General features: G+C 43.1%; 2 protein-coding genes across 1 annotated transcript; both read right to left on the bottom strand.

Moving 5' to 3' along the window:
• LOC114846366 (NACHT, LRR and PYD domains-containing protein 12-like) overlaps nt 1-17,165 on the bottom strand; it is a 105,551-nt gene that overhangs the window by 52,269 nt on the left and 36,117 nt on the right.
• Nucleotides 11,292-15,657, bottom strand: LOC129603984 (NLR family CARD domain-containing protein 3-like). Its single transcript, XM_055508163.1, has 3 exons — nt 13,059-15,657; nt 12,365-12,535; nt 11,292-11,636 (listed from the first exon to the last, which is right to left on the bottom strand). The coding sequence occupies exon 1, from the start codon at nt 14,882-14,884 to the stop codon at nt 13,100-13,102; it is 1,785 nt and encodes a 594-aa protein (XP_055364138.1). The 5' UTR covers nt 14,885-15,657; the 3' UTR covers nt 11,292-11,636; nt 12,365-12,535; nt 13,059-13,099.

The following is a 17,165-nucleotide window of genomic DNA, read 5'->3' as shown; positions in this document are numbered from 1 at the left end:
TTCAGTCGTACATCCCAGGTTTGCACATGCATTTATTTCTCTCTCAGCTGAGCGTGTGCGGCCGGCGGCTTTGTTTTCAGTGTCGTGGACGAACCCCTGGAGGAACGTCTTAAAGCATCACAGACTGGGACTGAACCACTGCGGGTGCATCCTGCGGACGGACTTTTTTTTTTTGAAAAAAACTCTCTCCACCCCATCGCTCGGCAGAAGAACTCCCTGCGGTGGGATGAACTAACGGATACAGAACGGACTGTTGCATAAACACGGCGGGAGAGAAAACCCAAGCGAGACTTTATGGACAACAACAAAAAATGAAAAGCACTAACGATGTCAATCTTCGGAGATTCAGGACCCCTCTGATCTCTGACATGTTCTTTTGATTCTGATTTCCCCCCCGCTCTTTCACTTAATAGTTAAGACTTTTGTCCTGTTTACATGTACTGTAAGTGCTCTCTATCCATCACCCACTGGAGAGATTAAACGGTGTGAAGCAGCATTCATTCTAGCTCTGGTATTCTCTATGGCTGATTACTGTACCCTTCTGTTTAAGCCAGCATGCTGTCCTTACTGTGACCCCCGAGGCCTCCCACCTCCCATCCACATCCTCTCCAAGAAACCCCTGCCTTAAATTAAACAAAAAACACCCATAGAAAAACTAGGGCATCGAACCTTTACCTGCATTACAGTACACAGACTCAATGTTCCCTACGCTTCTACCAAAACAGTGAGTATGTGTGTTTTCCTCTTTGTAAGCGGCCTGGTAGCCTCAGTTGGTAGAGGGTCGACCTCGGAAGGCAAAAGGTCTGCGGTTCGATCCCCCGCCTCGGCATCAGGTGTGTCCCTGAGCAAGACACTTCGCGCTAGCTCCCCGAGCGCCGATCATGTGGCAGCTCACTGCTCCCCCAAGGGGGATGGGTCAAATGCAGAGAATGGAATTTCCCCACTGTGGGACTATTAAGGGTTAATTTCTTCGTCTCTCTTTTCTTTCTTATTGTGTATACCTCAGATAAAAGTCCAAAAGCAGCTATTATTATCTGACACTTCCTGGCAACCAGACCCTCCATCCTCCACTCCCAGTCTTTAGCCTATAGAGCCTGAACTACAGCTTACAGTTCAGCCAAAACCACACACCTACCTCCACCATAAAGGCCACAGTATACTTGCTGCAGAGACAGTTTTTGTGTGGGCTCGACCTAAGGCTGCATATGAACGCTTCCCACCTCTGATTATGCATTATCAGCTTAAAGCTCACGCCACAGCGGTACATTTCCTTAAATGGTAATATAGATCATTGCAGTTATTGTATTCTTTAAGTAAAGTTTCTGGTAAACAGTGTGAAGTGAGGCTACAAATGCAGTTCTTTCTTCCAAATTGGTTTTTAAGTCAACGCAAATTAATTTACTTGTTGGTTATGATGATGTGTTCATTTCCTTTGAGATCTGTCTCAGTGAGCACAAACGTAAAGACTATGCAATCAAGCATAAATGTTGAAAAACATTTAAATATTTATAATTGATTTATACATATATATGTGTATAAGCTGCACTATCAGCCTGGTGTGGAAACAGGAACAAGTGGGCGAGACGTTCTGCCTTCAAACAAGGCGTGAACATGTGGGAAGCTACAGGCTGCAACAGCTGGATGTGGAGCATTGTTGTGATGATGGAAGAGCCAGTCTTTCCTGCTTCCAGTTGTTTTCAGCTCATCTGAGCTTCCTAAAACTTGGTCCATTCGGATGCTCTGACACTTGCAATTAAGTATACTGTTACCTTTAAAACCCATGTCATTCCCCAAACCTCAGCAGCCTCCCTGTCCTATGCAGATCCCCGAAGCAAAAACGTCTGAATGCTGATTATTGAGTAAAAACTGAAAGAAAAACTGAATTCTTCCATTCTGTTTGTATTTGTGGGCTTTTTTTTGTCTCATTCGTCAGGTTGTGGGTCCAGTGTTGCTTTATTCTTTATGTATCCTCCCTTCTTCTTCCTGATCAGTAGTGGAACATTGTATTACTGTACATTACTGTACTGTACACAAACAAAGAGATCCTGATGTCTAATTGCAGCTTCACTTAATCAAATAGTTTTTTTGTTTGTTTTTTTTGTTTTGTTTTAGGTATTTTTAGATTTTTACCTGGTTATTGTTTCTGTATGCTCTCAATCTGCTTCAACAAATATGGTTTATTATATATGATTATCATAACTATTGTTACAGTTATTGCTACCACAGCTATTATTAATAAACACTTCTTTCCTCAGTAACTCTGTCCTGTTGTTATTTTAAAAGGTCTTTGAGCTATGAGCAGCACAAATTCATACACACATGATAATAACAATTAAAGGTATCCAAAACTAAACTGAGGAAAAAAATCTAACAATCTTTAAGCATTTTAAGACATTATTTAGACCAGATTTAGTTAGAGACAACTCATTTGACTTTGAGTGTCAGCTTACTCTGATATTTAGATAAATGGCTCCTTCTAGTGGCAGTTCCACACTCTGACACCACCACACGCTCAGAATCATCAGTGGTGTGAATGCACCACAAATACGCCTGTACCCATGTTACAAAGTATGCAAAGCACTTCTCCTAATACCAGGACCTCTGCTCCTTTTACGCCCCAGTGGCTACAGGGATTCACTGGGAGCCTCAGTTATTAGACTCCATCGTCCCAAAGTCAAATAAAGCCCAATGCCGTCGTCAAATGTCTTCGTTTAGTGGATGCCATAGACAGTCTATTTGAGGTAATACTCGTTGCCTTTTTGTTATTATGTAAAAACCGTAGCAGCTCACTGTCTGATATCACAGACCCATGTAATGATGATAATATGGATGATTGACTAGAGAAGCGTTAGGGACTGATAAAGCTTTAATACTAGTCAGTAGGTGCGATAAATTAACTTCTCTAAACAGTTCTGAACAAATTTGTGTTGTTAAGGTAAATAAACAGATTTAATTATAATGAGTAATCTATTCATAAAATAAATTCCCTTTCATTTATGTTGTCTCTTAGGAAATATGTCAGCCAAGATACGCCACTTCCAGAAATATGCACACTGAACCATCCGAACCACGTTTTAGTTATAAATTCAGATGCTGGTCAACCTCCTTGATACACGAGTTACTCACTGTTCTTTTCCTTTTCTCCCTCAATCTTACTGTACATGCCACCATCGTATTTCATGTTAATATAAAACAGGGACCTATAACGGCCGCTAGACGACGCCGTTACGCTGCTGTAATAAGGCTGTGAGCGCAGATTGTCCCTTGCCGGACACCGTACTGTCGTGGATTCTAACGTTTTCTATGTTTTTTGTTGACAGGCGAGCTGTTGTCTTGTAATAGATAAAGTTCTGCTATCCATCTGGGGCATGTATTTAGTGGTACATTTGTATAAGAGACACTGCACTATGTTGTGGTATAAAATGTATATGTTAAGTTGTTCTGCTAAGCAAATTAATGTGTTGTTGTCACATGGAGTCGCAGAACAGTAACTTAGCCTCAGTTGTGTAGGACTGTTTTGTATTTAATATATGGATATTTGGTATGGCTTTGTTTCGTTCATATTTCATTCAAGTCAGCGGATTAAAGTTGTACGATAAGATGAGTTTCACTATGTGACCGATAGGTGGCGGTACTGTACCTTTAAGGATACTGTCCACTGTCTCATCTGCGGTTCGTCTGTTAACTGACGTTTGCTTCCCTCCTGCTTGTTTCAGCTGCTGTCAGCGTGTCTGGCCATCGCTCCGACAGCTTTTCTCAACCAGTGCTGTAGAGGAGGGAAAGACAGGTTAAGCGGTCAAGGTCCTGCTGTTGATTTGGGTGTGAACAGTGGCAGACGCGACATCACACTCAGCATTGAGTGACTGCAGCTTAAAACTGACTGTCATGACTCATTAGTAGAGTAACAGACATCAGATCAAAAAGAATAGAGACAAGGTTTATTATTTAAGGCCTGAATCCCAAAATAATGCTAGATGTTTTTAAGGTCTTGTTGTGAAGTAAACGGTAAATACAACCTTAACCATATTATTTCGAGAGATAAGATGCTGCTGCTGTAAAGACAGGTTGTTGGTTCAAGTCCTCCATACTCGTAGATGTTTTCAAGTCCTTTTTGTCCAAATAAACTATAAATACAACATTGAACATGCCACAACCTGAACAGAGCAGTGGCTCAGAGGTTAAGAGGTTGTTCTTGTGAAGTTAGGTTGAGGGTTCAAATCTTGCATGATTCTAGAAACTTTTAGATGCTGCTCTCAAAGTGTAGGCTTAAAAGCAGGCCAGAAGCATCTCCAAGTGTGAAGGGTTCCTCAGTGGTGTAGTGGGTAAGACGATGAGCGTAAGTCGCAAGGCGTGCAGACCTCATGATCGAATCCTGGGTACTGCTGGTTCCTGGATCACTCAACAGTCCTGAAGGGACTCCAGGGGGGGCCGTGTCCCCCCTGCGTTTCCAGAGAGGTGGAAAGGAGGCCTTATGAAACCGAGAAGTAAAACCAACTAGAATTTTGAACAAAATTTAATTGACTAAATAGTTACATACATGTTTATTATAGCACACAATCTGGAGATTTCAATGATTAGTGTGTTTGTAAGAAGAACAGTCAATAAAGATGAAGAAATGGGAGCAACACAACTATTTATCAACTGTAATAAAGGAGCTGATGAGAGACATTTTTGCAGTTTATTTTAATAACAGAGAAAAATTAAAGATAATGGGGAAAGAGGTGTACTGCAAAGATCACACAATCCACAAGTTGCTCCATAGTTTGTTTTAATACATCTAACTGACAACGTTTCTCTGACAGAATCAAACTCTCACTACGACACATCACACAGAGACACTGAGGAACGAGGATACCAGAACATAAACCCAGGATAAAGAGGTTCAGTGAATGTGGTGTTGAAGGTGTGAAGGTGGATCAGTTTGTCAGAGGAGACTCTGTAGAAGGACAGAGAACCAGCAGGACAGTCCACATACACTGATACTCTGTGAGACACAGAGGAGGAGATGGACGTTCTTATGTTATTGTGTCTGACAGAGTAACGATCATCAGAGCAGAACAGACTCCAGGACTGATCATTGTGTCCAAACAAACAGTCTTCACTGTCTCCTTTCCTTCTGATTCCTCTGTAACTCACTGATATATGAACACATCCTCTCCACTCAACCTCCCAGTAATAGCGACCAGTCAGACCATTACTACACAGCAGCTGAAACCAGTCAAATCTGTCTGGATGATCAGGATATGACTGATCCTCCTCCACACGTGTCACCTTCCTGTTGTTGTGAGACAGTTGTAGTTCTCTGTTCACTGTGTTTGTGTCGATGGTGAGATGACAGAAATCTGATGGAGAGAACAAGACACAATTCAGCTGCAGTTATTGATCTATCATCAGTTTGATGACATCTCATGACAGCTTGAAGATGGTTGAATGTTGCTGATCTCAGTAAAAACACTTACACTTGCTCAGACCTGGTGTCAACCATTGGACTCCACCAGGCTCCACCCTGAAAGGAGGAGGGGGTCAGAGACATGCAGACATGGACATTACATGGCTCTCACACACACATTGTTGTAGGATTGTGTTCAGATGGAGGCTTGTATGTAGGGATGGACACTAAGTGTTCATTTCCTGTCGTGTCACGTCCTGTTATTAGGTTAATAAGAGTCACCTGTTTTAGTAAGTATTTAAGTTTCTGGTTTGGGTACAGTCTTTGTTGGTTCGTTATCCCTATCCCTTGTTTGTCCTAACGTGTTACATGTTACCGTGTCATCATGCTCTCGTGCGCCATCCAGGTTTGTGTGTTTGTTTACTGATTGTGTTACGTACTGTTGTTTGCATGTTTTGTGTTTTTAGGATGGTCATTTAGTTTCCTGCTCTGCAGTAATCTTCAGTTAACCTGTGAGTTATGTGTTAGTTTGCATTGTTTATTTCTGGCCTATCCTGCATACGCAGCGTCCTGAGTTGGTATGTCCTCTGTATGTTTATGTATTAATCATTTATTGTTAGTCCTGTCTGTGGGTCGTGCATTTGTGTCCTCCCTTCCAGCAGAATACTGTTCAGGTCCAGTTTGACCCTGCTTGTAACACTAAGAGTTGGATCCTTATTTTGGAATCTATGGAGCAGGAGGTGACGTGGAGAAAGCTTTAACTTCCTCACCTGTGGTGTCAGACACTGCTTTCAGTCTCACTCTGTCACAACCAAACTAATGTGACACCACAGGAAGCAAAGTCTGAATGGGTTTATTATCACGCACTCCAAGGTTGGGTTCTAAGTTCATACAGCTCCACATCCCCACTTGCTCCTCCATCAGACACTGTGTGTAGTTGTGTCCATACCTGAGAGTGTCCAGTCTCCAGTGTGGATCCTTGACTCCAGCAGACAGCAGCTCCACTCCTGAGTCTCCTGGATGATTGTAGCTCAGGTCCAGCTCTCTCAGATGGGAGGGGTTGGAGCTCAGAGCTGAGGCCAGAGAGACACAAGCTTCCTCTGAGAGCAGACAGCCTGACAGCCTGAACACACACAATGTTAAAGCACACTTTTTCAATTGAATTTCATTTACAAATTGCCAAATCACAACAAAGTTATCTCAAGGCACTTTACAAAGTAAGGGTTAAGACCTTACACAACTAAACCCAACAGATCCCACATACAGCAAGCGTTGTGGACTCTCTTATCTCTAATCCGCCTTGGATGCTGCTTCTCCTCACACTTCCCTCTCCCTGCGCTATCGACTCCCATCTTTATGACCTCATCACACTCAGCTGCTTTACTGCTCAAAACTTTCTTGGCCTGTGTTGCTTTTTAGCTCTGTGCCGGTGTGTGTGTTTCTTTGTGTTATCTCTACATTTTTATTGTCCATGACAGAGATCAACTCACAAGGCAGAAGCAACTTGAGGATTGTGTAATCTTTGCATTAAACCTCTGCTGTATGTCCCGATCTCCCCAGCTGGATTTTGATTTTCTTTTCAATTTATTTATTTATTTATTTATATAGCGCCAAATCACAACAAAGTTATTTCAAGGCACTTTACAAAGTAAGGTTTAAAACCTCACAACTAAACCCAACTGATCCCACATACAGCAAGCCCTTCAATTGGATAGCAACAGTGGAGAGGGAAAAACTCCCTCTCTAACGAAGAAGAACCCTCCAGCAGAACCAGGCTGGATGTGGGCGACCATCTGCCTCGACCAGTTGGGGTGAGGGAATAGAGAGAGAAAAGCACAGCAACAACAGAGCACAGGCAGGATGGTTGGATTCGCAGCTGCCCATCACAGACACAAGGCTCTGAGTCCAATGATACCTGTGGGTGAGGACAGAGTGGGGGAGAGAGAGAGAGAGCGGGAGAGAAGCACAACTACTGGAGAGAAAGAGACAGTTGAACATAGGTTTAGTTTAGAACATTAGTTAGTTGAACATAGAACAATGATGGGGAGGATGTTGGACAGAAGAGGTAGAAGGAAACATAGGAGCTTAGTGTATAAATTCCCCCAGCAGTCTGTCTATTGCAACCTAAATAAGAGATGGGTCCTGTGACTAACAATCCACAAAGGTCGAGAGTGTTTTAGCTTCTCGAACCTGAAGAAGGAGCGGGTTCCAGAGGCGAGGAGCTTGGTAGCTAAAAGCTCTGCCTCCCGTTCTACATTTAACTATAAGGTCTTTAAGATAAGGAGCTTAATCATTAAGTGCTTTGTAGGCGAGTAGGAGAATTAAATTTTATCCTACATTTTACAGGCAGCCAGTGCAGAGAAGCTAATGTAGGAGAAAGGAGAAATGTGATCTCTCTTTCTAAGGACTTTCTAAGTCCTGTCAGAGCTCTGGCTGCAGCATTTTGAATAAGCTGTAGGCTTTTTAGGGAGCTGTTAGGACATTTTATGAGTAAGGAGTTACAGTAGTCCAGCCTAGAAGTAACAAATCAGTTTATATATATATATATATATATATATATATATATATATATATATATATATATATAATATCACATGCACATTGTCAAGTGCGTTTAAGGTGGCGGACCCACATGCACAGCTCCAGACAGGGTTGGGTAAAATAAAACGGTCTTTATTCTTACTCAGGCAAGGTCAGTTCAGGCAGGGTCATACACGGTAAGGCTCGGTGACAATACAGACTGGGTGCAGGCAGGCTCAGGTCAAAAAACAAGCAGGGTTTGTTCACAGGCAGACTCTGCTACGGTACAGACTGGGTGCAAGACAGAATCAGGTCGAAAACAAGCGAGATCGTTACCAGGCAAACAGGGCTACGATTCCAGATAAGGATCAGGCAAAACTCAGGAAACGATGGTCAGGAACAGGCTTGAGGTCGGATGCAAGCACGGTAAGGCAACGCTGGATAGTGGTGAGTACACGCAACGATCTGCCAACTGGTACAGGTGACTATGGGTGCTTAAATGCAGGTGAGTGATTACAGATAGCAAACAGGTGTGTGAACTGAGGACCGGAAGTTAAGCGGAAACTAACATGATATGACCAGCCCAAGGCTGTTTCTTTAATTTCAATTCTATGTTCTATTCTCTGTAATAAAATGTTATGATTGTCTATATCAAATGCAAATGTTATATCAAAAAGACTAACGCATGGCCTGAACGACAAGACTAAAGCATGGCATGAACAACGAAGGCTACTGCAAAACGTGAAACACCAGTTGGATGCCTTTGCACTTCTTAAATGCCAAGCTACGCGTGACCGACCGGCAACCGAGCCCATCAACAGTTCAAAGCAGTAACCAACCTGACATTACCAGCATGGGGTGATGAGGTGATAATGATCCAGCACCGAGCGCTGGGCTGCAGGAATCTCTCAAGTGAGGCAGAGGGGAAGCACAGGTGTGGCAAGTTGGGCTGATTGCCAGAGGGAAAGAGAGATAGTGGGCATGGTCATGGAGAGGGTGTTGTCCAGGGTAAAACCATAATGGCTGGCAGAGCCAGCCCAGGATCCGGACAAGTTTTCCAGGGTTCAGAGTAAGTTTTTTTCAATAAAGGTCGGACCACAGCTACCTTAAAAGCCTGTGGTACATAGCCTAATGTAAGATCGGTTGATTTGATTTATTATGGACGATCTGATTAAAAGGTAGAACTTCTTTGAGTAATCTGGTTGGGATTGGGTCTAAAAGACAAGTTGACGACTTGGAAGAGTTGATTATTGAGCTTAACTCCATATGAGTTATGGGGAAGAAGCTGTCTAGGTAAGACAGAGGATTTGGTAAATTTAAAGTTGATGGATCTAGACAGTGCTTTCTGTCATTTGGAGGAAGTTGCTGCTGAATGACTTCTCTAATGGTGATAATTTTATTAGTAAAGTAGTTCACAAAGTCATTGCTGCTGAGATCTGAGTTATACCATGATGCTTACCTCCTCTGATTTACTGCCTTTTTCTTCAGAGGAGCCACTGTGTCTAACATTGTACTGTACGTAGAGAAGCTGCAGCATCATCTACAAGACAGTCAACCTGTTCATAAGGATTAAGGTGACTGTTCTCCTCTGTGCAGCTACAAGATAATGAGGCAAAAGATGATGGAATCATCCGCTTGAATCTGGCAACAGCGTTGTCACATAAGCATCTACTATAGTAACAATTTTTTCTAGCTGCTGTAAGGTCAACTATGCTAAATTCATAATAAGAAATGGTCAGATAACGGAGGCATTTGGGAAAGAATTATTAAATTATCAATTTCAACCCCATATGTCAGGACAAGATCGAGGGTATGGTTAAAACAATGAGTGGGTTCATTTACCTGCTGAGTAAAACCAACAGTCTCTATTAAGGAGTCAAAAGCAGTGCTGAGACAGTTACTGTCAACATCTACATGAATGTTAAAGTCTCCCACTACAATGACTTTATCTGTGCTAAGAACTAAGTCAGATAAGAATTCAGAGAATTCAGTTAAGAACTCCGAATATGGAGCAGGAGGACGGTAAACAATACAAACACAACTGGCTTCTGAGTTTTAGAGTCTGGGTGAGAAAGGTTAAGAGTGAGGCTCTCAAATGAGTTATAACTACTATAACTATAACTACTATTTTAGATTTAGGAGTAATTAATAAATCTGAGTTATAAATTGCTGCTACTCCTCCGCCTCTATCTGTACTTCTTGGAACATGATGGTTAATGTGACTCTTTGGAGTCGACTCATTTAAAGTAACATATTCATCCTGCTGCAGCCAGGTTTCAGTGAGACAGAACAGAATAATTTAATAATTTAATAAAACACATTTTATTAGCTTACTGTTACTTTGTTCTGTAAGAGGAACTGTTTTGATGTTTATTAATTTCTGGTAAGTCACTCCTCTTTGATTTGTTTGTGACTTGTATAGTTTAGGTGGTCGGGGAGCAGACACAGTCTTTATGCGATAACTAAGACTAAGAGTGGCTGGCGGCTGTAGAGAACGTGCAGAGAGGCGTGAGAGACTGCGACTCTGCGTCCTGGGCTCCACTCTGAGTTGTCACGGAGTGGGGAGACTAAGCAACATGGCCATGTTACTAGAAAGCAGAGAGGCTCCGTTCAACGTGGGATGGACGCCGTCTCTTCTAATCAGCCCAGGTTTTCCCCAAAAAGTGCTCCAATTAGCCACAAAGCCCACATCGTTTGCAGGACACCACCTAGACAACCAGCGGTGGAGCGATGACAGCCGGCTATACATGTCATTGCACTTACATACTACAGTTTGGATTAGAGGCACATTTGATCATCTACAGTGGAGAGAAACACTAAGAACTGTTTAATAGGTCCCTATACTTGAAATGTGATCCGATCATCTGTCACACACTGACACAGCTGGTGAACAACCAGTAAACAAAGATGGAGGAGTTGAAATCACTTCACATCTCATTTAATATATGTGATTAAAGAGTTTACACAGAAATGTGAAGAGTTATTTGATCCTCCACAGTTTAGACTTCCTGCCTGTTTAATAACTTGGTTCTGTAGTTTGAGCTCATTAAAGGACTTTACAGACAATGTGAGTGTGAGTGTTGTGCACATTTCTCAGATGATCTTTAGCTTCATGAATCCTGACCTGAGAGTCTCCAGTCGACAGTGAGGACTCTTCAGTCCAGCAGACAGTAGCTTCACTCCTGAATCCTGCAGGTTGTTGTTACTCAGGTCCAGTTCTCTCAGACTAGAGGACTGAGAGCTGAGAACTGAGGACAGAGCTTCACAGCTTCTCTCTGACAGGTCACACACACTCAGTCTGAAAGATGAAGATGTGAGTTAAGATGGAAATGAAACCATTCGGTGTCTCGTGGTGTCGTCATGAATTTTTCTCAGATTCTTCAACAACATCTTTGTATCTTTATTGTGATTCATTGGTTTGATCCATGTCGTATTGATGGAGACAGAACCAACAACATGATCCTGACTGAAACGTTCCTGTCTAAACTCTGATAAACACCAGTGAACTTCAGGCTTCGTCACCAGCAGAGAACAGAGACACTGACTCCACACATGCTTTAGTGTGGACCAAAGTGTCTCCATAGGATCCAAGCTGTCAGTGACCTTTGACCTTCTCCACTCCTCTGGAACAGCTGTGCTTCCTGCTGCAGGTGGTGGTGGTTCTGTGATGCTGCTAGAATTCATTTCATCTTCTCTGCTCCTCCTCCAATCAAACATCATTCACTGTCTGTGGTGATTGATGAGCATTAATGAGCTTCACAACTATTTAGTTCTGTGTGTCAGATTTGTCCTGATCACTGATGTTTAGTGTAAAATGAGTGACTTGTTGTTGCTTGTGTTGTCAGCACTGATTCACAAGCTGCTGCTGAAACTAGTAGAAAACCAGATTTGTTGGATCAAAGACTTAATCTGGTTCCTTTCATTCATCGTCTTCTCTCTAAATCTGAACTATTCTGTGTCGTCTGATGGAAAATGTTCAGACTAATGTTTGGATCAAACTCCAAACTGACCATTATTGATCAAGTGAATCATCTTTAGAACTGATCCCAGTCAGATGGATGTTCTCTCCTCTGGTTCTACATGGAACCTAGAACCTTCTGTAGCAACATGTCTGCAGCCTCATATTCATGCTCCTGTTTCCTGCTTGTGTCTCTACAAAGTGACATCATTGTCTGACAGGAAGCATCACACACAGGTTGAAGTGTCGCCTGTTGATTGAGACCAATCAGACGCCACTAAAGATCCTTCAAACATGTGGAGATATGATTTGCTCTGAGTCTCTGCTGCTGTGTCACATTTAAAGAAAAAGACGTCACAAACTTCTGTTCATGAGCTTCATAGACTTTATAGATTCTATTCATGCAGGTTTCTGACACATATGAGTCTATTTTTCAGTTTTAAGTGGAGACGTTTGAAGTGATGAGCTGAAAAACATGAACCAGGAAAAACACTGACCTCAGAGTCTCCAGTCGACAGTGAGGACTCTTCAGTCCAACACACAGAACCTGCACTAAGTCCTGCAGGTTGTTGTTACTCAGGTCCAGATGTGTCAGATGTGACGGGTTGGACTTCAGAGCTGAGACCACAACTTCACAGTGAGTCTCTGTGAGTCCACAGCCAGAAAGTCTGTGATGACAGAAAATATAAAGTCTATAAATGTGTAGTGACTTCATGAATGTTGATGCTGAAGCAGCTGTAGCTCAGTTGGTCTCATCCATCACAAAGTGTGAAGCTCTGTTGGTTCCACCAGATCCCAGAGATTAGAACCAATGTGTGTCTGGACAGAACCAGAAGAACCAAAGACAGATCATAGAAACTTGTTGCAGACGCTTCATCCACTGAAAGAAACGACCTGCAGCTTTGATCACATGTCAACTGTCAAAAGCTTTTAGCAGAAACTCTTCAGAGCTAAAGGTTCTCTGTTGGATTTGACTTAGAGCTCCATCAAGCAAAGAAAGACAGAAGATCCTGATGTTCACTAACTTTACAGCTGCTTTGATCTGATCCTCAACAAAGACATTTTCTAGAAACCAGTAGTGTTTTTACTCTGAACTTTTAGATTCTGTATGTGAAGTGTTTCTCTTTAACACTGAGGCTTCAGCTTCATGTTGCTGTAGAATATTAATGATCACATTAACGTTGGACTTACTGAGCCTTTCTGCAGTTCCTCACAGCTGGGATCAGTCTCTGTCATCCCTCCTCTGACGTATTGTACTTGTTCAGGTCCAGCTCATCCAGAACCTCCTCTGACATCTGCAGCATGTAGGCCAGAGCTGAGCACTGGATCAAGGAGAGTCTTTCTGATCTGTTCTCTGACTTCATGAACTGTTGGATCTGCCGATGGACTGAGTGGTCGTTCATCTCCATCAGACAGTGGAAGATGTTGATGCCTCTGTCTGGAGAGATTCTATCACTGTTCATGTCCTTCAGGTTGTAGATGATTCTCTGGATGGTTTTTGGACTGATCTCTGTGTGACCCAGCAAACCTCCTAAGATTCTCTGGTTGGACTCCACACAGAGGCCATGAAGGAAGCGAACAAACAGGTCCAGGTGGCCGCTTGGACTCTGGAGGGACTTCTTCATGGTTCTACTCATGACATCATCCAAAGCAGCATTGGAGGTGTATAGGAAGTTCTGCAGTTCCTCCATCCTTCCTTTGTTGTAACAGAGCATCATGTGAACAGCAGCCAGAAACTCCTGAACGCTCAGATGAACAAAGCTGAACATCTTGTCCTTGGCTTTCCTCCCTCGCTCCTGTTTAAAGATCTCTGTGAACACTCCTGAACACACTGAGGCTCCACTGACATCGATGCCGCTCTCTTTCAGATCTTCCTCATAGAAGATCAAGTTTCCCTTTAGCAGCTGTTCAAAAGCCAGTTTAGCTAATGACTTGATGTAGGTGCTGCTCTGTTCTGGTCCGTACTTGTCTTTAGTCCGATCCATCTGAAACCCCAGGAACTCTGCGTACATTTCCGTCAGGGTCTTGGGCAGCTCTCCTCCCTCTCTGGTTTCCAGCAGATCCTCCAGAACCGTAGCAGTGATCCAGCAGAAGACTGGGATGTGGCACATGATGTGGAGGCTTCGTGACGTCTTGATGTGGGATATGATTCTCTTGCTCTGCTCCTCATCTCTGAATCTCTTCCTGAAGTACTCCTCCTTCTGTGGGTCACTGAAACCTCTGACCTCCGTCACCACCTCAACAAAGTCTCCGTGAATCTGATTGGCTGCTGCAGGTCGTGTGGTGATCCAGATGCGAGCAGAGCGTAGTAGATTTCCTCTGATGAGGTTTGTCAGCAGCTCATCCACTGAGGTGGACTCTGTGACGTCACGTTGACCCGTCTCCTTCTCACTGGTGCTACAGTCCAGTTGGAGGCGACTCTCGTCCAGTCCATCAAACACAAACAGAAGTTTGAAGCTGCTCTTGTCATAGTTGCTGTTTCCTGATGACTGTAGATGTGTAAAGATGTAATTCAGAGCCTCCAGGCTGATGGACTCAGTTTCTGGGATACATTCATGAATGAGCTCTGACAAAGTAAACGTCTGTCCCTTCAGTGGATTCAGCCGACGGAAGGTGAAGGGGAAAATCAGATGCACGTCTTGATTGGACCTTTGTTGGGTCCAGTCCAACACAAACTTGTTCACAAGGACTGTTTTTCCAATCCCAGCGATTCCATTGGTCAACACTGTTCTGATGCGTCTGTATTTACCAGGGGGATGTTTGAACAGGTCACTGGGCTTCACTGGCTCCTCTGCTGATCTTTGCTTCTGCTGTGTCGTCTCAAGCTTTTGGACCTCATGCTGTGTGTTGATGTGTGAATCCGGCCCAGCTGTGATGTACAGCTCTGTGTAGATGTCATCCAGATGTTGGTCGACTTCTGACCAGCCTGGTTTCACACACACAAACTGGTCTTGGAGGTTTGATTGAAGCATCTGCTGGTAATATGTGATGGGCTGTGGCTCTGGTACTGGAACCATCAGATCTGGGTCCAACAAAACACAAAGAAGACAAAGTGTGAGGAGTCAACAAATGTCTGGTTCTTTGATTCAAGTTTTTGTGGTAATAAACATAATGAAACAGCCTGAAACACTAGAACTATTGATAAGAAGAACTTTGCTGTATCTGATTATAAGATTTTGCTCCACATTTAACCAACTGAACCTCTAACACATCAGTAAATGTGTGATTGTGTCTCTGATGTTAAATGTTGAGATAAATCCTCATACTCTGCAGACAGTCAGCCAGCTCCTCCTGCTTCATCCTCCTCAGGAAGTTCACTGTGATCTTCAGAAACGCGTCTCTGCTGCTCCTCCTCTGCTCTTCATCCTCACCATCCATCTCCTCCTCATCCTCCCTCTGACTCTCTAAGCATTCTGGGTAATCTGGACTCAGAACCTTCTGGATCTTCTTCAGCTCCTTCTTCACAAACGTGACAATGTTTTCCTCCAGCAGCTGGAACAGAAACTAAATGAATGACCTGATCCAACTAAAACCATGGAGCCAAACATCAGATCTATGTTGGACACACTGACAATCCACTGGTCTAAAAAGTGCAGCATGGACACTATTGAACACAACAGATGAACAGTAGTAGTTGTACATGTACAGACCATAAATATGGAGTCCAGGTGTGTTTGGTGCTGCTGGACAGACTGAGCACTGGGAACCTCTGAGCTCTGCTGGTCCACTCTGTGAAGGAACCATGAAGAATGAGTCCACACAGAGACACACACAAGGTAAAGGTCCATGAAGTGATGTTGGATGTGAGCAGTGAGTCAGAGACTCCCTGTATTGGTGAAGGTTTACTGTCAGTCAGTGGATTCAGTCTCAGCTCTGAACAACATATATCTCTGCCTCCCTCACTGAACAAAGCTAAAGTGTTGGACCAAGGAGTCTGCTGGGATCAGACTGGTTGTACTGGGCAGCTCCCAGTGGGAATATGTTGAACTAGAAACATCTAACTACTTCCTACATTCATTCGTTGTTGGACGTCGGCTCTGGTGCCGACACCGGTCGTCTCCATTGCAAGAACATCACAACTCTCAAGTCTCCAGTAGTAAGTGAACAGATTTGATCAGAGATGATCAGCTGCTTTCTTTGATGTCAGCACTTCATTAGAAGAAGAGCCCCTGAGACCCTCTACGGGATCAGAGCTTTAGCTACTGCTGGATGGAGATTTGATCAATGATCAGAGTGAAGAAAGCATCTCCTTCACGTCAACACTTCAACCACAAATCAACCATATCAAGAAACAGAAACAACACAAATGTTTATCAGAGAAAGTTTACATCAGATTGTTCAGAATGATTTAAAGTGACAACAACTCCCTGTGACTCTGATACAGGCTGGTCTTTGGAAATAAATAATAACCCCCTTTGCCCGGTCACTCTTGAAGGACACACATCTGGGTCCAGGTACAAGTTAAGGTCCAGCAGATCTTTGTCTCCGATGGGACCTGATATAGAAACACCCATATGATGTAACACCTACATCACCACCTAATCAATGATGTGTCTGTGTGACAGCCTCCGCCTGTACATCGGTTTGTTTTGGGTTTGGGTGTGTTTTGTTTTGCAGGAACAAAGAGGTGGAGCTGTGTTGGCATCAATGCAGCACATCTGTGCTGGAGGGTGGAGCTGTATTAAAGGCCCTGCAGTCCTCTCCTCGCTCTCTCTCTCCTCCTATCTCACCTGCTGCACACACCATGTGCCTGTTGCTGCCTCCCAGGCACTCATTTATACTTCACTGGCATCCAAGCACTGCATACACGCTGATGTGATCACCTACACATCTTGGTTAATTGATTACCTTTAATTAAATATTACATTGAACCCTTGAATCTATCTGTGTCCTCCCTCTTTGTCACATTCATCTGAGCCGGTTTGTGACAGTCTGTGACTTAGCATACCATAACACAACAAACAATATGATTATTATATCATTCAAATCAACTATTTAGATTATTTGAAATAAAAAAATACCTGTGTGTTTTGCTAAAAAGGGGTTAAAATCCTGTAAATGTTAAAATACTTGGTAGTTTTAAGCAGGTGTAAAGTTATTTAAGTGATTTACAAAAAAAGTCTGTTTTTCTCAGTCTGAACCAGTCTCTGCATCATCAATAGAAATCTATGAACGCAACATTTTGTCTTCATCCTCTATCAGGTCAGTTCACAGTAGAAACTGTCTCTTACTTTGTGTCTGAGGCTCCAGGTTCATTACTGAGGTTTGGAGGATCATCTTTGGACCGGTCACTCTTCA

This window comes from Betta splendens, chromosome 1 (genome assembly GCF_900634795.4).
Source record: "Betta splendens chromosome 1, fBetSpl5.4, whole genome shotgun sequence".
Lineage (NCBI taxonomy): Eukaryota > Metazoa > Chordata > Actinopteri > Anabantiformes > Osphronemidae > Betta > Betta splendens.
The sequence above is the reverse complement of the archived record's forward strand: the minus strand, read 5'-3'. Positions and strand labels throughout refer to the sequence as shown.

Bases quoted from the DNA above. Each gene is read 5' to 3' on its own strand.
- LOC129603984 (XM_055508163.1), bottom strand. From the start codon at position 14,884: ATGGTTCCAGTACCAGAGCCACAGCCCATCACATATTACCAGCAGATG.